The sequence below is a fragment of the Engystomops pustulosus genome, chromosome 4, assembly GCF_040894005.1.
Source record: "Engystomops pustulosus chromosome 4, aEngPut4.maternal, whole genome shotgun sequence".
NCBI lineage: Eukaryota > Metazoa > Chordata > Amphibia > Anura > Leptodactylidae > Engystomops > Engystomops pustulosus.
Genome location: NC_092414.1, coordinates 226,487,991 through 226,507,560, shown reverse-complemented (window position 1 = coordinate 226,507,560; position 19,570 = coordinate 226,487,991). Strand labels below are relative to the sequence as shown.

At 56.0% G+C, this 19,570-nt stretch overlaps 1 protein-coding gene across 2 annotated transcripts; it reads right to left on the bottom strand.

Annotated features, from left to right (window-relative positions):
* Positions 1 to 3,706: 3,706 nt before the first annotated feature.
* On the bottom strand, positions 3,707 to 18,793 carry LOC140128403 (phospholipid scramblase 2-like). 2 transcript variants are annotated; one of them, XM_072150098.1, is made up of 8 exons: positions 18,668 to 18,793; positions 17,520 to 17,557; positions 16,087 to 16,247; positions 8,394 to 8,429; positions 7,241 to 7,268; positions 5,948 to 6,129; positions 4,401 to 4,562; positions 3,707 to 3,913 (listed from the first exon to the last, which is right to left on the bottom strand). In XM_072150098.1, exons 1-8 carry the CDS (start codon positions 18,727 to 18,729, stop codon positions 3,722 to 3,724), a joined length of 861 nt encoding a protein of 286 aa, XP_072006199.1. In that variant the 5' UTR covers positions 18,730 to 18,793; the 3' UTR covers positions 3,707 to 3,721. The 2 variants fall into 2 exon arrangements, with proteins under 2 accessions (XP_072006199.1, XP_072006200.1); XM_072150099.1 differs by lacking the exon at positions 8,394 to 8,429 and having other exon boundaries at positions 18,668 to 18,791.
* Between the last annotated feature and the right edge of the window lie 777 nt (positions 18,794 to 19,570).

The following is a 19,570-nucleotide window of genomic DNA, read 5'->3' as shown; positions in this document are numbered from 1 at the left end:
GAGAGTGGAGGAAGGGAGGGAGAGTGGAGGAAGGGAAGGGAGGGGAGGGAGATTGGAGGAAGGGAGGGGAGGGAGAGTGGAGGAAGGGAGGGGAGGGAGAGTGGAGGAAGGGAGGGAGGGAGAGTGGAGGAAGGGAAGGGAGGGAGAGTGGAGGAAGGGAAGGGAGGGGAGAGTGGGGGAGGGGAGGGAGAGTGGAGGAAGGGAAGGGAGGGGAGGGAGAGTGGAGGAAGGGAGGGGAGGGAGAGTGGAGGAAGGGAGGGGAGGGAGAGTGGAGGAAGGGAGGGGAGGGAGAGTGGAGGAAGGGAGGGGAGGGAGAGTGGAGGAAGGGAAGGGAGGGAGAGTGGAGGAAGGGAAGGGAGGGAGAGTGGAGGAAGGGAGGGGAGGGAGAGTGGAGGAAGGGAGGGGAGGGAGAGTGGAGGAAGGGAGGGGAGGGAGAGTGGAGGAAGGGAAGGGAGGGAGAGTGGAGGAGGGGAGGGAGAGTGGAGGAGGGGAGGGAGAGTAGAGGAAGGGAGGGAGAGTGAAGGAAGGGAGGGGGAGGGAGAGTAGAGGAAGGGAGGGGAGGGGAGAGTGGAGGAAGGGAGGGAGAGTGGAGGAAGGGAAGGAGGGGATGGAGAGTGGAGGAAGGGAAGGGAGGGGAGGGAGAGTGGGGAAGGGAGAGGGAGGGAGGGAGAGTGGGGAAGGGAGGGCGAGGGAGAGTGGGAAGGGAGGGAGGGAGAGTGGAGGAAGGGAGGGAGGGGAGGGGAGAGTGGAGGAAGGGAGGGGGAGGAGGGGAGAGTGGAGGAAGGGAAGGGAGGGAGAGGGAGAGTGGAGGAAGGGAGGGGAGGAGAGGAGAGTGGAGGAAGGGAAGGAGGAGAGGAGAGTGGAGGAAGGGAGGGAGGGAGAGTGGAGGAAGGGAGGGGAGGGAGAGTGGAGGAAGGGAGGGAGGGAGAGGGAGGAAGGGAGGGAGGGAGAGTGGAGGGAAGAGGGGGAGGGAGAGGTGGAGGAAGGGGGAGAGTGGAGGAAGGGAAGGAGGGGATGAGAGTGGAGGAAGGGGGAGAGTGGGAGGGAGGAGGGGAGGGAGAGTGGGGGGAGGGAGAGTGGGGGGAGGGAGAGTGGGGGGAGGGAGAGTGGGGAAGGGAGGGAGGGAGAGTGGGGAAGGGAGGCGAGGGAGAGTGGGGGAAGGGAGGCGAGGGAGAGTGGAGGAAGGGAGGGGAGGGAGAGTGAGGAAGGGAGGGGAGGGAGAGTGGAGGAAGGGAGGAGAGGGAGAGTGAGAGGAAGGGAAGGGAGGGAGGAGAGTGGAGGAAGGGAGGGGAGGGAGAGTGGAGGAAGGGAGGGGAGGGAGAGTGGGAGGGAGGGAGGGAGAGTGGAGGAAGGGAAGGGAGGGAGGAGGTGGAGGAAGGGAGGGAGAGGGAGGAAGGGAAGGAGGGGAGGGAGAGTGGAGGAAGGGAAGGGAGGGGAGGGAGAGTGGGGGAGGGAGGGGAGGGAGAGTGGGGAAGGGAGGGGAGGGAGTGGGGAAGGGAGGGGAGGGAGAGTGGGGGAAGGGAGGGGAGGGAGAGTGGGGGAAGGGAGGGGAGGGAGAGTGGGGAGGGGGGGAGGGGAGAGTGGAGGAAGGGAAGGAGGAGAGGGAGAGGTGGAGGGGAAGGGAAGGGAGGAGAGGGAGAGTGGAGGAAGGGAAGGGAGGAGAGGGAGAGTGGAGGAAGGGAAGGGAGGGGAGGGAGAGTGGAGGAAGGGAGGAAGGGAAGGGAGGGGAGGGAGAGTGGAGGAAGGGAGGGAGAGTGGAGGAGGGGAGAGAGAGAGTGGAGGAAGGGAAGGGAGGAGAGGGAGAGTGGAGGAAGGGAGGGAGAGTGGAGGAGGGGAGAGAGAGTGGAGGAAGGGAAGGGAGGGGAGGAGAGTGGAGGAAGGGAGAGGGAGGAGAGTGGAGGAAGGGCCCCCCACCACCTACCCCTGGCCTGCGGCCCCCATACCACCTACCCCTGGCCTGCGGCCCCCATACCACCTACCCCTGGCCTGCGGCCCCCATTACCGCCTACCCCTGGCCTGCGGCCCCCATTACCGCCTACCCCTGGCCTGCGGCCCCCATTACCGCCTACCCCTGGCCTGCGGCCCCCATTACCGCCTACCCCTGGCCTGCGGCCCCCATTACCGCCTACCCCTGGCCTGCGGCCCCCACACCACCTACTCCTGGCCTGCGGCCCCCACACCACCTACCCCTGGCCTGCGGCCCCCACACCACCAACCCCTGGCCTGCGGCCCCCACACCACCTACCCCTGGCCTATGGCCCCCACACCACCTACCCCTGGCCTATGGCCCCCACACCACCTACCCCTGGCCTGCGGCCCCCATACCACCTACCCCTGGCCTATGGCCCCCATACCACCTACCCCTGGCCTATGGCCCCCATACCACCTACCCCTGGCCTGCGGCCCCCATACAACCTACCCCTTGCCTGCGGCCCCTATACCACCTACCCCTGGCCTGCGGCCCCCATTACCACCTACCCCTGGCCTGCGGCCCCCATACCACCTACCCCTGGCCTGCGGCCCCCACACCACCTACCCCCTGGCCTGCGGCCCCCACACCACCTACCCCTTGCCTGCGGCCCCCACACCACCTACCCCTTGCCTGCGGCCCCCACACCACCTACCCCTGGCCTGCGGCCCCCACACCACCTACCCCCGGCCTGCGGCCCCCACACCACCTACCCCCGGCCTGCGGCCTCCACACCACCTACCCCTGGCCTGCGGCCCCCACACCACCTACCCCTGGCCTGCGGCCCCCATACCACCTACCCCCGGCCTGCGGCCTCCACACCACCTACCCCCGGCCTGCGGCCTCCACACCACCTACCCCCGGCCTGCGGCCTCCACACCACCTACCCTGGCCTGCGGCCTCCACACCACCTACCCCCGGCCTGCGGCCTCCACACCACCTACCCCCGGCCTGCGGCCCCCACACCACCTACCCCTTGCCTGCGGCCCCCACACCACCTACCCCTGGCCTGCGGCCCCCATACCACCTACCCCTGGCCTGCGGCCCCCACACCACCTACCCCTGGCCTGCGGCCCCCACACCACCTACCCCTGTATATGAAACTCTTTTGTGACCGGAGCTCAAAACGAAAACGCCGATCCATGCAGGTTTCCTCCTTATCTGTATCACTTTCAGGGATAAGTCACCATTCAGACCAGAAACCGTCTAGTCCCAGTCTCCTCTACTCACTGTATATAAGATGCCCCGGAAGAAGCACAGAGGCGAAACCCTGGTGGGGCAAGGATTGCGTCCTCGTGGAGTTATTTGTGATATGCGCATTTTTTATCTACATATGTGAGTAGAACTGGAAATAAAAGTTTTAAAAGTTTGAAACTGTCTACACTATGTCTGGATATGTCTCTTATATGGCAGTGAGTGGAGGAGACTGGGACTAGACGGTTTCTGGCCTGAATGGTGACTTATCCCTGATCCTTGTGTTTGGTGCACAGATAAGGAGGAAACCTGCATGGATCGGCTTTTTCGTTTTTGAGCTCCGGTCACAAAAGAGTTTCTTCTACTGGATTATTGAATAGTGGATGTTTGCTGGATCCATCTAGGACCGCTAAGGACGGCTCATAAGAGAGAAGGTGCAGCACCCACGCAATTTTTTGTTGGTTTTTACCCCTGTATATGACTGCGCTGTTCTTCCCCCTTGGCCGGTCATTCTCTGATGTCTCCTCGCTGATGACCTTTGTAGAACACTGCGCTCATTCATGGGGTGCAGCCGACGTCACCCTCAGACATCACATCACAGGGGGCCCCCCCTCTACTCACCAGATACAGGGAGGCGCCCAGCAAGGCGGCCTTCATCAGCACCTCCAGGTCCAGAGGGAAGGAGACCAGGAGCTGATCGCTCTCCGTCCTGATCATCCCCACAACATGCTGCTCATCCCGAGACTTCACCTGAGAGACACGAGAGAACACTGCTCACCCACAGCCACCCTGCAAGGGGAGGGGCAGGTGCAATCACCCTGCAAGGGGGAGGGGCCGGTGCAATCACCCTGCAAGGGGGAGGGGCCGGTGCAATCACCCTGCAAGGGGAGGAGCGGTGCAATCACCCTGCAAGGGGGAGGGGCCGGTGCAATCACCCTGCAGGGGGAAGCGCAGGTGCAATCTCCGAGCAGGGACAGTCACCCAGCAGGTGCAACCAACCAGCAGGAGGAGGGCAGGTGCAATCACCCTGCAGGGGAAGGGGCCGTTGCAATCTCTGAGCAGGGACAGTCACCCAGCAGGTGCAACCAACCAGCAGGGGGCTGGGCAGGTGCAATCACCCTGCAAAGGGGAGGGGCAGGTGCAATCACCCTGCAGTGGGAGGGAAAGTTCAGCTTCTAATGGGCAGCTCCTTTTCGCTCTGCTGAGTAAATACAACAATTCAATACGATTTATTCACCTCAAAGGTGGAGTTGCCGAAGATACTGGTCTGCAGGCTGGGGCCCACGATGAGGAGCATCACCTCCTGGGAGGCGTTCATGACTGACAGATGGGTGACCATAGAGTTCCAATGAAGCTTGACAAATCCAACGGGACACCCCAGGGGGCAATGCACCTGTATCTGAAAGAGGAAGATGAGGGGGGCATAAGAGAGAAGAAAGTGACAGGACCCAAACCTAGAGAAGAGAGAAGGGCGACGGGAGCCGGACCCAGAGAGAAGGGCGACGGGAGCCGGACCCAGAGAGAAGGGCGACGGGAGCCGGACCCAGAGAGAAGGGCGACGGGAGCCGGACCCAGAGAGAAGGGCGACGGGAGCCGGACCCAGAGAGAAGGGCGACGGGAGCCGGACCCAGAGAGAAGGGCGACGGGAGCCGGACCCAGAGAGAAGGGCGACGGGAGCCGGACCCAGAGAGAAGGGCGACGGGAGCCGGACCCAGAGAGAAGGGCGACGGGAGCCGGACCCAGAGAGAAGGGCGACGGGAGCCGGACCTAGAGAAGAGAGAAGGGCGACGGGAGCCGGACCTAGAGAAGAGAGAAGGGCGACGGGAGCCGGACCTAGAGAAGAGAGAAGGGCGACGGGAGCCGGACCTAGAGAAGAGAGAAGGGCGACAGGACCCGAACCTAGAGAAGAGAGACAGGACCCGAACCTAGAGAAGAGAGAAGGGCGACAGGACCCGAACCTAGAGAGAAGGGCAACAGGAGCCGGACCTAGAGAAGAGAGAAGGGCGACGGGACCCGAACCTAGAGAGAAGGACGACGGGACCCGAACCTAGAGAGAAGGGCGACGGGACCCGAACCTAGAGAGAAGGGCGACGGGACCCGAACCTAGAGAGAAGGGCGACGGGACCCGAACCTAGAAAGAAGGGCGACGGGACCCGAACCTAGAAAGAAGGGAGCAGGGAGCCGGACCCGGAGAGAAGGGCGACGGGAGCCGGACCCGGAGAGAAGGGCGACGGGAGCCGGACCCGGAGAGAAGGGCGACGGGAGCCGGACCCGGAGAGAAGGGCGACGGGAGCCGGACCCGGAGAGAAGGGCGACGGGAGCCGGACCCGGAGGAGAGAGGAGGGCGACGGGAGCGGGACCCGGAGGGGAGAGGAGGGCGACGGGAGCGGGACCCGGAGGGGAGAGGAGGGCGACGGGAGCGGGACCCGGAGGGGAGAGGAGGGCGACGGGAGCGGGACCCGGAGGAGAGAGGAGGGCGACGGGAGCGGGACCCGGAGGAGAGAGGAGGGCGACGGGAGCGGGACCCGGAGGAGAGAGGAGGGCGACGGGAGCGGGACCCGGAGGAGAGAGGAGGGCGACGGGAGCGGGACCCGGAGGAGAGAGGAGGGCGACGGGAGCGGGACCCGGAGGAGAGAGGAGGGCGACGGGAGCGGGACCCGGAGGAGAGAGGAGAACGACGGGACCCCAGTGTTGTGGTTTTATAATGTGTGGGTACCCCAGGGGGCGGGGTTATGGCTGTAGGATAACCCTGGTTCTGGCCATGAGGCACCACATAACACTTACCTGCCGGGTACAGGTGCAGCTGCAGTTCTCCAGCAGCTGCAGAACCTCATTGCCGCTGTTGTCACTAAACTTCACATCGTAGGGAGGTCCACAGCACACGACGCTCTGCTCTGCCTGGAATAGTCTCTGACCAAGGTGATTCAGCACATCGTAGGAGGAGTTCAGGCCCTGAGACACCCGGACTGGTGGGAGGATACAGAGGGCAAAGTTACACACCTACCCACCCTAGGGACTAGACTACCCAACCACTCCCCATCACAGACCGGACCACCTACCCACTGCACCCTAAGGACTAGACTACCCAACCACTGCACATCACAGACCGGACCACCTACCCACTGCACCCTAAGGACCAGACTACCCAACCACTCCCCATCACAGACCGGACCACCTACCCACTGCACCCTAGGGACCAGACTACCCAACCACTCCCCATCACAGACCGGACCACCTACCCACTGCACCCTAGGAACTAGACTACCCAACCACTGCACATCACAGACCGGACCACCTACCCACTGCACCCTAAGGATTAGACTACCCAAACACTGCACATCACAGAGCGGACCACCTACCCACTGCACCCTAAGGACCAGACTACCCAACCACTCCCCATCACAGACCGGACCACCTACCCACTGCACCCTAGGGACCAGACTACCCAACCACTCCCCATCACAGACCGGACCACCTACCCACTGCACCCTAGGAACTAGACTACCCAACCACTGCACATCACAGACCGGACCACCTACCACTGCACCCTAAGGATTAGACTACCCAAACACTGCACATCACAGAGCGGACCACCTACCCACTGCACCCCAGGGACTAGACTACCCAACCACTGCACAGACCGGACCACCTACCCACTGCACCCTAGGGACTAGACTACCCAACCACTGCACATCACAGAGCAGACCACCTACCCACTGCACCCCAGGGACTAGACTACCAAACCACTGCACATCATAGGCCGGACCACCTACCCACTGCACCCTAAGGACCAGACTACCCAAACACTGCACATCACAGACCGGACCACCTACCCACTGCACCCTAGGGACTAGACTGCCCAACCACTGCACATTAAAGACCGGATCACCTACCCACTGCACCCTAGGGTCTCGTCTACCCTGCCCAGACAAATCAAAGACTGGGTCACCTACCCACTGCACAGCAGGGTCTGTACCATTACACCACAATCAAATATGGACTTATTGCACAGCACACAAGTGCACCCCCCTTCCCAGGGGCCCCCAGAATTTTTGTATAGAATGTCTGTTTTCTTACATTTCTCTCTGACCGTTAACTGGTTAATCTGAAAGAGAAAATCCATCATTAACGATTCCTCCAAAGGAAGAGACAGTCAGAAGAGACAGGAGCAGTGATCAGAGACAGTCAGAAGAGACAGGAGCAGTGATCAGAGACAGTCAGAAGAGACAGGAGCAGTGATCAGAGACAGTCAGAAGAGACGGGAGCAGTGATCAGAGACAGTCAGAAGAGACGGGAGCAGTGATCAGAGACAGTCAGAAGAGACAGGAGCAGTGATCAGAGACAGTCAGAAGAGACGGGAGCAGTGATCAGAGACAGTCAGAAGAGACAGGAGCAGTGATCAGAGACAGTCAGAAGAGACAGGAGCAGTGATCAGAGACAGTCAGAAGAGACAGGAGCAGTGATCAGAGACAGTCAGAAGAGACGGGAGCAGTGATCAGAGACAGTCAGAAGAGACGGGAGCAGTGATCAGAGACAGTCAGAAGAGACGGGAGCAGTGATCAGAGACAGTCAGAAGAGACGGGAGCAGTGATCAGAGACAGTCAGAAGAGACGGGAGCAGTGATCAGAGACAGTCAGAAGAGACGGGAGCAGTGATCAGAGACAGTCAGAAGAGGTGGGAGCAGTGATCAGAGACAGTCAGAAGAGACGGGAGCAGTGATCAGAGACAGTCAGAAGAGATGGGAGCAGTGATCAGAGACAGTCAGAAGAGACAGGAGCAGTGATCAGAGACAGTCAGAAGAGACGGGAGCAGTGATCAGAGACAGTCAGAAGAAACAGGAGCAGTGATCAGAGGCAGTCAGAAGAGACGGGAGCAGTGATCAGAGACGGTCAGAAGAAACAGGAGCAGTGATCAGAGACAGTCAGAAGAGACAGGAGCAGTGATCAGAGACAGTCAGAAGAGACAGGAGCAGTGATCAGAGACAGTCAGAAGAGACAGGAGCATTGATCAGAGACAGTCAGAAGAGACAGGAGCATTGATCAGAGACAGTCAAAAGAGACAGGAGCATTGATCAGAGACAGTCAGAAGAGACAGGAGCATTGATCAGAGACAGTCAAAAGAGACAGGAGCAGTGATCAGAGACAGTCAGAAGAGACGGGAGCAGTGATCAGAGACAGTCAGAAGAGACAGGAGCAGTGATCAGAGACAGTCAGAAGAGACAGGAGCAAACCTTCAAACGTAACTGGAAAACCCACATGTTCAGGATCTGCAACACACAATGGGGGTCATTTACTAAGGGCCCGATGTGTGTTTTCCCGACGTGTTACCCGAATATTTCCGATTTGCGCCGATTGTACCTGAATTGCCCCAGGATTTTGGTGCACGCGATCGGATTGTGGCGCATCGGCACCGGCATGCACGCGACGGAAATCGGGGGGCGTGGCCGAACGAAAACCCGACGGATTCGGAAAAACCGCCGCATTTAAAAACCGAAAATGTGTCGCTCGGGGCACACTTACCTTCACCTGGTCCAGCTCGGTGTATTCCGGCCTCGTGTCTCCATCTCCCCTCCATATAGATTGTGTCCTCACCTCGTGTCTCCATCTCCCCTCCATATAGATTGTGACCTCCCCTCGTGTCTCCATCTACCCCCCTTATAGATTGTGTCCTCACCTTGTGTCTCCATCTCCCCTCCATATAGATTGTGTCCTCACCTCGTGTCTCCATCTCCCCTCCATATAGATTGTGTCCTCACCTCGTGTCTCCATCTATCCCCCGTATAGATTGTGTCCTCACCTCGTGTCTCCATCTCCCCTCCATATAGATTGTGTCCTCACCTCGTGTCTCCATCTCCCCTCCATATAGATTGTGAGCCCTCACCTCGTGTCTCCATCTACCCTCCAAATAGATTGTGAGCCCTCACCTCGTGTCTCCATCTACCCCCCATATAGATTGTGTCCTCACCTCGTGTCTCCATCTACCCCCCTCCATATAGATTGTGTCCGCACCTCGTGTCTCCATCTACCCTCCATATAGATTGTGTCCTCACCTCGTGTCTCCATCTACCCCCCTCCATATAGATTGTGTCCTCACGTCGTGTCTCCATCTACCCCTCCATATAGATTGTGTCCTCACCTCGTGTCTCCATCTACCCTCCATATAGATTGTGTCCTCACCTCGTGTCTCCATCTACCCTCCATATAGATTGTGTCCTCACCTCGTGTCTCCATCTCCCCTCCATATAGATTGTGTCCTCACCTCGTGTCTCCATCTACCCTCCATATAGATTGTGACCTCACCTCGTGTCTCCATCTCCCCTCCATATAGATTGTGTCCTCACCTCGTGTCTCCATCTACCCTCCATATAGATTGTGTCCTCACCTCGTGTCTCTATCTCCCCTCCATATAGATTGTGTCCTCACCTCGTGTCTCCATCTACCCTCCATATAGATTGTGACCTCACCTCGTGTCTCCATCTCCCCTCCATATAGATTGTGTCCTCACCTCGTGTCTCCATCTCCCCTCCATATAGATTGTGTCCTCACCTCGTGTCTCCATCTCCCCTCCATATAGATTGTGTCCTCACCTCGTGTCTCCATCTACCCTCCATATAGATTGTGTCCTCACCTCGTGTCTCCATCTCCCCTCCATATAGATTGTGTCCTCACCTCGTGTCTCCATCTACCCTCCATATAGATTGTGTCCTCACCTCGTGTCTCCATCTCCCCTCCATATAGTGTCCTCACCTCGTGTCTCCATCTACCCTCCATATAGATTGTGTCCTCACCTCGTGTCTCCATCTACCCTCCATATAGTGTCCTCACCTCGTGTCTCCATCTACCCTCCATATAGATTGTGTCCTCACCTCGTGTCTCCATCTAACCTCCATATAGATTGTGTCCTCACCTCGTGTCTCCATCTCCCCTCCATATAGATTGTGTCCTCACCTCGTGTCTCCATCTATCCTCCATATAGATTGTGTCCGCACCTCGTGTCTCCATCTCCCCTCCATATAGATTGTGTCCTCACCTCGTGTCTCCATCTCCCCTCCATATAGATTGTGTCCTCACCTCGTGTCTCCATCTCCCCTCCATATAGATTGTGTCCTCACCTCGTGTCTCCATCTCCCCTCCATATAGATTGTGTCCTCACCTCGTGTCTCCATCTACCCTCCATATAGATTGTGTCCTCACCTCGTGTCTCCATCTCCCCTCCATATAGTGTCCTCACCTCGTGTCTCCATCTACCCTCCATATAGATTGTGTCCTCACCTCGTGTCTCCATCTCCCCTCCATATAGATTGTGTCCTCACCTCGTGTCTCCATCTCCCCTCCATATAGATTGTGTCCTCACCTCGTGTCTCCATCTACCCTCCATATAGATTGTGTCCTCACCTCGTGTCTCCATCTACCCTCCATATAGATTGTGTCCTCACCTCGTGTCTCCATCTACCCTCCATATAGATTGTGTCCTCACCTCGTGTCTCCATCTACCCTCCATATAGATTGTGTCCGCACCTCGTGTCTCCATCTACCCTCCATATAGATTGTGTCCTCACCTCGTGTCTCCATCTACCCTCCATATAGATTGTGTCCTTACCTCGTGTCTCCATCTACCCTCCATATAGATTGTGTCCTCACCTCGTGTCTCCATCTACCCTCCATATAGATTGTGTCCTTACCTCGTGTCTCCATCTACCCTCCATATAGATTGTGTCCTCACCTCGTGTCTCCATCTACCCTCCATATAGATTGTGTCCGCACCTCGTGTCTCCATCTACCCTCCATATAGATTGTGTCCTCACCTCGTGTCTCCATCTACCCTCCATATAGATTGTGTCCTTACCTCGTGTCTCCATCTACCCTCCATATAGATTGTGTCCTCACCTCGTGTCTCCATCTACCCTCCATATAGATTGTGTCCTCACCTCGTGTCTCCATCTCCCCTCCATATAGATTGTGTCCTCACCTCGTGTCTCCATCTACCCTCCGTATAGATTGTGTCCTCACCTCCTCTTTCCATCTACCCTCCATATAGATTGTGTCCTCACCTCGTGTCTCCACCTCCCCTCCATATAGATTGTGTCCTCACCTCGTGTCTCCATCTCCCCTCCATATAGATTGTGCCCTCACCTCGTGTCTCCATCTCCCCTCCATATAGATTGTGTCCTCACCTCGTGTCTCCATCTCCCCTCCATATAGATTGTGCCCTCACCTCGTGTCTCCATCTCCCCTCCATATAGATTGTGTCCTCACCTCGTGTCTCCATCTCCCCTCCATATAGATTGTGTCCTCACCTCGTGTCTCCATCTCCCCTCCATATAGATTGTGTCCTCACCTCGTGTCTCCATCTACCCTCCATATAGATTGTGTCCTCACCTCGTGTCTTCATCTACCCTCCATATAGATTGTGTCCTCACCTCGTGTCTCCATCTACCCCTCCATATAGATTGTGTCCTCACCTCGTGTCTCCATCTACCCCTCCATATAGATTGTGTCCTCACCTCGTGTCTCCATCTACCCTCCATATAGATTGTGTCCTCACCTCGTGTCTCCATCTACCCTCCGTATAGATTGTGTCCTCACCTCCTCTTTCCATCTACCCTCCATATAGATTGTGTCCTCACCTCGTGTCTCCACCTCCCCTCCATATAGATTGTGTCCTCACCTCGTGTCTCCATCTACCCTCCGTATAGATTGTGTCCTCACCTCCTCTTTCCATCTACCCTCCATATAGATTGTGTCCTCACCTCGTGTCTCCACCTCCCCTCCATATAGATTGTGTCCTCACCTCGTGTCTCCATTTCCCCTCCATATAGATTGTGTCCTCACCTCGTGTCTCCATCTACCCCTCCATATAGATTGTGTCCTCACCTCGTGTCTCCATCTACCCCTCCATATAGATTGTGTCCTCACCTCGTGTCTCCATCTACCCTCCATATAGATTGTGTCCTCACCTCGTGTCTCCATCTACCCTCCGTATAGATTGTGTCCTCACCTCCTCTTTCCATCTACCCTCCATATAGATTGTGTCCTCACCTCGTGTCTCCACCTCCCCTCCGTATAGATTGTGTCCTCGCCTCGTGTCTCCATCTCCCCTCCATATAGATTGTGTCCTCACCTCGTGTCTCCATCTACCCTCCATATAGATTGTGTCCTCACCTCGTGTCTCCATCTACCCTCCGTATAGATTGTGTCCTCACCTCCTCTTTCCATCTACCCTCCATATAGATTGTGTCCTCACCTCGTGTCTCCACCTCCCCTCCATATAGATTGTGTCCTCACCTCGTGTCTCCATCTACCCTCCATATAGATTGTGTCCTCACCTCGTGTCTCCATCTATCCTCCATATAGAATGTGTCCTCACCTCGTGTCTCCATCTATCCTCCGTATAGATTGTGTCCTCACCTCCTCTTTCCATCTACCCTCCATATAGATTGTGTCCTCACCTCGTGTCTCCACCTCCCCTCCATATAGATTGTGTCCTCACCTCGTGTCTCCATCTCCCCTCCATATAGATTGTGTCCTCACCTCGTGTCTCTATCTACCCTCCGTATAGATTGTGTCCTCACCTCCTCTTTCCATCTACCCCCCTCCATATAGATTGTGTCCTCACCTCGTGTCTCCATCTACCCTCCATATAGATTGTGTCCTCACCTCGTGTCCCCATCTCCCCTCCATATAGATTGTGTCCTCACCTCGTGTCTCCATCTACCCCCCATATAGATTGTGTCCTCACGTCCTCTCTCCATCTCCCCTCCATATAGATTGTGTCCTCACCTCGTGTCTCCATCTACCCTCCATATAGATTGTGTCCTCACCTCGTGTCTCCATTTCCCCTCCATATAGATTGTGTCCTCACCTCGTGTCTCCATCTCCCCTCCATATAGATTGTGTCCTCACCTCGTGTCTCCATCTCCCCTCCATATAGATTGTGTCCTCACCTCGTGTCTCCATCTACCCTCCATATAGATTGTGTCCTCACCTCGTGTCTCCATCTCCCCTCCATATAGATTGTGTCCTCACCTCGTGTCTCCATCTCTCCTCCATATAGATTGTGTCCTCACCTCGTGTCTCCATCTCCCCTCCATATAGATTGTGTCCTCACCTCGTGTCTCCATCTCCCCTCCATATAGATTGTGTCCTCACCTCGTGTCTCCATCTCCCCTCCATATAGATTGTGTCCTCACCTCGTGTCTCCATCTCCCCTCCATATAGATTGTGTCCTCACCTCGTGTCTCCATCTCCCCTCCATATAGATTGTGTCCTCACCTCGTGTCTCCATCTCCCCTCCATATAGATTGTGTCCTCACCTCGTGTCTCCATCTACCCTCCATATAGATTGTGCCCTCACCTCGTGTCTCCATCTCCCCTCCATATAGATTGTGTCCTCACCTCGTGTCTCCATCTCCCCTCCATATAGATTGTGTCCTCACCTCGTGTCTCCATCTACCCTCCATATAGATTGTGCCCTCACCTCGTGTCTCCATCTCCCCTCCATATAGATTGTGCCCTCACCTCGTGTCTCCATCTCCCCTCCATATAGATTGTGTCCTCACCTCGTGTCTCCATCTACCCTCCATATAGATTGTGCCCTCACCTCGTGTCTCCATCTCCCCTCCATATAGATTGTGCCCTCACCTCGTGTCTCCATCTCCCCTCCATATAGATTGTGTCCTCACCTCGTGTCTCCATCTACCCTCCATATAGATTGTGTCCTCACCTCGTGTCTCCATCTCCCCTCCATATAGATTGTGTCCTCACCTCGTGTCTCCATCTACCCTCCATATAGATTGTGTCCTCACCTCGTGTCTCCATCTACCCTCCATATAGATTGTGTCCTCACCTCCTCTTTCCATCTACCCTCCATATAGATTGTGTCCTCACCTCGTGTCTCCACCTCCCCTCCATATAGATTGTGTCCTCACCTCGTGTCTCCATCTACCCTCCATATAGATTGTGTCCTCACCTCGTGTCTCCATCTATCCTCCATATAGAATGTGTCCTCACCTCGTGTCTCCATCTATCCTCCGTATAGATTGTGTCCTCACCTCCTCTTTCCATCTACCCTCCATATAGATTGTGTCCTCACCTCGTGTCTCCACCTCCCCTCCATATAGATTGTGTCCTCACCTCGTGTCTCCACCTCCCCTCCATATAGATTGTGTCCTCACCTCGTGTCTCCATCTCCCCTCCATATAGATTGTGTCCTCACCTCGTGTCTCCATCTCCCCTCCATATAGATTGTGTCCTCACCTCGTGTCTCCACCTCCCCTCCATATAGATTGTGTCCTCACCTCGTGTCTCCATCTACCCCCCATATAGATTGTGTCCTCACGTCCTCTCTCCATCTCCCCTCCATATAGATTGTGTCCTCACCTCGTGTCTCCATCTACCCTCCATATAGATTGTGTCCTCACCTCGTGTCTCCATTTCCCCTCCATATAGATTGTGTCCTCACCTCGTGTCTCCATCTCCCCTCCATATAGATTGTGTCCTCACCTCGTGTCTCCATCTCCCCTCCATATAGATTGTGTCCTCACCTCGTGTCTCCATCTACCCTCCATATAGATTGTGTCCTCACCTCGTGTCTCCATCTCCCCTCCATATAGATTGTGTCCTCACCTCGTGTCTCCATCTCTCCTCCATATAGATTGTGTCCTCACCTCGTGTCTCCATCTCCCGTCCATATAGATTGTGTCCTCACCTCGTGTCTCCATCTACCCTCCATATAGATTGTGTCCTCACCTCGTGTCTCCATCTCCCCTCCATATAGATTGTGTCCTCACCTCGTGTCTCCATCTACCCTCCATATAGATTGTGTCCTCACCTCGTGTCTCCATCTACCCTCCATATAGATTGTGTCCTCACCTCGTGTCTCCATCTCCCCTCCATATAGATTGTGTCCTCACCTCGTGTCTCCATCTACCCTCCATATAGATTGTGTCCTCACCTCGTGTCTCCATCTACCCTCCATATAGATTGTGTCCTCACCTCGTGTCTCCATCTCCCCTCCATATAGACTGTGTCCTCACCTCGTGTCTCCATCTCCCCTCCATATAGATTGTGTCCTCACCTCGTGTCTCCATCTCCCCTCCATATAGATTGTGTCCTCACCTCGTGTCTCCATCTCCCCTCCATATAGATTGTGTCCTCACCTCGTGTCTCCATCTACCCTCCATATAGATTGTGTCCTCACCTCGTGTCTCCATCTACCCTCCATATAGATTGTGTCCTCACCTCGTGTCTCCATCTACCCTCCATATAGATTGTGTCCTCACCTCGTGTCTCCATCTACCCTCCATATAGATTGTGTCCTCACCTCGTGTCTCCATCTACAATCCATATAGATTGTGTCCTCACCTCGTGTCTCCATCTCCCCTCCATATAGATTGTGTCCTCACCTCGTGTCTCCATCTACCCTCCATATAGATTGTGTCCTCACCTCGTGTCTCCATCTACCCTCCATATAGATTGTGACCTCACCTCGTGTCTCCATCTATCCTCCATATAGATTGTGTCCTCACCTCGTGTCTCCATCTCCCCTCCATATAGATTTGTACTTTGTACTTGCAGGTGCTTTTGTCTTAATGTAAAGTATGTGAGCCCCTTACTGATTATACAGTTCCATGGAATTTATTGCGCTCTATGAATAAGTAAGAGTAATAGGAGCAATGCTCAGAGACCTGGAGAAGAGACAGACATGTAAGCATCAGAGACCTGCAGAGGAGACAAGTGCAACCTGAGGGTCATAGATCCTGTAGATGTTCCTCTAACATAACTGAGAAGTACTGAGAACATGAAGGACAGATGTGGAGTGAAGGACATACAAGGACAGGACAGGAGACATTTTGGGACATGGGACAGATGATGGACCCAGGATCAGTAGTTGAGTCTTAGAACATACCATGTAAAGTGTCTTACCTGGAGGAGGTGCTCCATGCCGGGGGGAAGACCCTTCACTGTGGCAATGTCTATTTCGGATATGGGTGGGGCAGATGGTGGGGCGGTGACTGGAGGTGCGTATGGTGCAATAAGATTGTAACTTGGGGGCTCATCTTGTGGGACTTTGCTATGGGTTGTATCTGGAAAGAATGAAGAGTCTAAGTGAGTCGTTCTGGAAACAATAGGATAAAATTCTCAGAGAAGATTCAAGTCCTTCTACTATTGTCAACGTATGACTGACCAGTGCAACCTTCCATCTAAGACACCTTCTACATGGCTCCACATAAACAGCTAGGCGCCCACACGAGATAGACACCTCCAGGCACCCACACGAGATAGACATCTCCAGGCGCCCACACGAGATAGACATCTCCAGGCGCCCACACGAGATAGACACCTCCAGGCGCCCACACGAGATAGACACCTCCAGGCGCCCACACGAGATAGACACCTCCAGGCGCCCACACGAGATAGACACCTCCAGGCGCCCACACGAGATAGACACCTCCAGGCGCCCACACGAGATAGACACCTCCAGGCGCCCACACGAGATAGACACCTCCAGGCGCCCACACGAGATAGACACCTCCAGGCGCCCACACGAGATAGACACCTCCAGGCGCCCACACGAGATAGACACCTCCAGGCGCCAACACGAGATAGACACCTCCAGGCGCCCACACGAGATAGACGCCTCCAGGCGCCCACACGAGATAGACGCCTCCAGGCGCCCACACGAGATAGACGCCTCCAGGCGCCCACACGAGATAGACGCCTCCAGGCGCCCACACGAGATAGACGCCTCCAGGCGCCCACACGAGATAGACGCCTCCAGGCGCCCACACGAGATAGACGCCTCCAGGCGCCCACACGAGATAGACGCCTCCAGGCGCCCACACGAGATAGACGCCTCCAGGCGCCCACACGAGATAGACGCCTCCAGGCGCCCACACGAGATAGACGCCTCCAGGCGCCCACACGAGATAGACGCCTCCAGGCGCCCACACGAGATAGACGCCTCCAGGCGCCCACACGAGATAGACGCCTCCAGGCGCCCACACGAGATAGACGCCTCCAGGCGCCCACACGAGATAGACGCCTCCAGGCGCCCACACGAGATAGACGCCTCCAGGCGCCCACACGAGATAGACGCCTCCAGGCTCCTTTTTATACAGACATCTTCAGGTACTTCTAGGAGATGGACTTCACAAAGTGACACTGAGATGTCCAGGTTCCTTCATGAGACAATGATCTTCAGATCTTCAGGCTCTTCTATGATACAGTCATCTCCAGGCTCCTTTATGTTGCAGACATCTTCAATATTTTCTCCCATATTAGACCCGGACTGGACTTCTTTTTGGTCTACAGGTCATGTACGGTCATGTAGATGTCTATACACAAGTTATAGTTACCTGAGAAGGACATCGTGAGGCACCAGATCCAGGTGTATCTAAGAAATAGAAGAGTCATTACCAGAAGCCAACACAGGTGAGAACAAGACTACAATCAGAGGAATGGGAGGAGCTATAGTCAGTGGTGGGTGGGGTTATAGTCAGTGGTGGGAGGCGTTATAGTGATGGGAGGAGTTATATGAAGTGATACAGAGTAGGAGGAGGAGTTATACATAGTCATGGGAGGAGTTATAACTCCCAGGAGGTGCAGTACAACAACCCCCAGGAGGTGCAGTACAACAACCCCCAGGAGGTGCAGTACAACAACCCCCAGGAGGTGCAGTACAACAACCCCCAGGAGGTGCAGTACAACAACCCCCAGGAGGTGCAGTACAACAACCCCCAGGAGGTGCAGTACAACAACCCCCAGGAGGTGCAGTACAACAACCCCCAGGAGGTGCAGTACAACAACCCCCAGGAGGTGCAGTATAAAAACCCCCAGGAGGTGCAGTACAACAACCCCCAGGAGGTGCAGTACAACAACCCCCAGGAGGTGCAGAACAACAACCCCCAGGAGGTGCAGTACAACAACCCCCAGGAGGTGCAGTACAACAACCCCCAGGAGGTGCAGTACAACAACCCCCAGGAGGTGCAGAACAACAACCCCCAGGAGGTGCAGAACAACAACTCCCAGGAGGTGCAGTACAACAACCCCCAGGAGGTGCAGAACAACAACTCCCAGGAGGTGCAGTACAACAACCCCCAGGAGGTGCAGTACAACAACCCCCAGGAGGTGCAGTACAACAACCCCCAGGAGGTGCAGAACAACAACCCCCAGGAGGCGCAGTACAACAACCCCCAGGAGGCGCAGTACAACAACCCCCAGGAGGCGCAGTACAACAACCCCCAGGAGGCGCAGTACAACAACCCCCAGGAGGCGCAGTACAACAACCCCCAGGAGGCGCAGTACAACAACCCCCAGGAGGCGCAGTACAACAACCCCCAGGAGGCGCAGTACAACAACCCCCAGGAGGCGCAGTACAACAACCCCCAGGAGGCGCAGTACAACAACCCCCAGGAGGCGCAGTACAACAACCCCCAGGAGGCGCAGTACAACAACCCCCAGGAGGTGCAGTACAATAACCCCCATCCTCCCGGCCCTCACTCACCCGTCTCGGCAGATCTTGTTGTTATTCTGATGTCTGCTCTGGAGCCGCCCTGCTCGCCCCATAAAGGGTTAACCCTCTCCATGGGCGGAGGATCCGGCTGAGACTGGCAGAGATCCATCAGGAAATAAGATAATACAGAGCAACAAGGGATCTATCCAATAGACAGCTGCTGCAGAACCTCATCATACACACCCCGGCTGCTGCAGAACCTCAACATACACACCACGGCTGCTGCAGAACCTCATCCTGCACACCTCAGCTGCTGCAGAACCTCATCATACACACTCCGGCTGCTGCAGAACCTCATCATACACACCCCGGCTGCTGCAGAACCTGATCATACACACCCCGGCTGCTGCAGAACCTCATCATACACACTCCGGCTGCTGCAGAACCTCATCATACACACCCCGGCTGCTGCAGAACCTGATCATACACACCCCGGCTGCTGCAGAACCTCGTCATACACACCCCGGCTGCTGCAGAACCTCATCATACACACCTCAGCTGCTGCAGAACCTCGTCATACACACCCCGGCTGCTGTTGAACCTCATCATACACACCCCGGCTGCTGCAGAACCTCATCATACACACCCCGGCTGCTGCAGAACCTCGTCATACAAACCTGAGCTGCTGCAGAACCTCGTCATACACACCCCGGCTGCTGCAGAACCTCATCATACACACCCCGGCTGCTGTTGAACCTCATCATACACACCCCGGCTGCTGCAGAACCTCGTCATACACACTCCGGCTGCTGCAGAACCTCGTCATACACACCCCGGCTGCTGCAGAACCTCGTCATACACACCCCGGCTGCTGCAGAACCTCGTCATACACACCTCAGCTGCTGCAGAACCTCATCATACACACCCCGGCTGCTGCAGAACCTCATCATACAC

Coding starts and splice junctions, on each gene's coding strand:
- LOC140128403 (XM_072150098.1), bottom strand. CDS start 18,729: ATGGGGCGAGCAGGGCGGCTCCAGAGCAGACATCAGAATAACAACAAG. Junction 8,430..16,086: donor GCATGGAGCACCTCCTCCAG/GTAAGACACTTT, acceptor TGTGTGTTGCAG/ATCCTGAACATGTGGGTTTT. Junction 4,563..5,947: donor GCTGCACCTGTACCCGGCAG/GTAAGTGTTATG, acceptor TTCCTCTTTCAG/ATACAGGTGCATTGCCCCCT.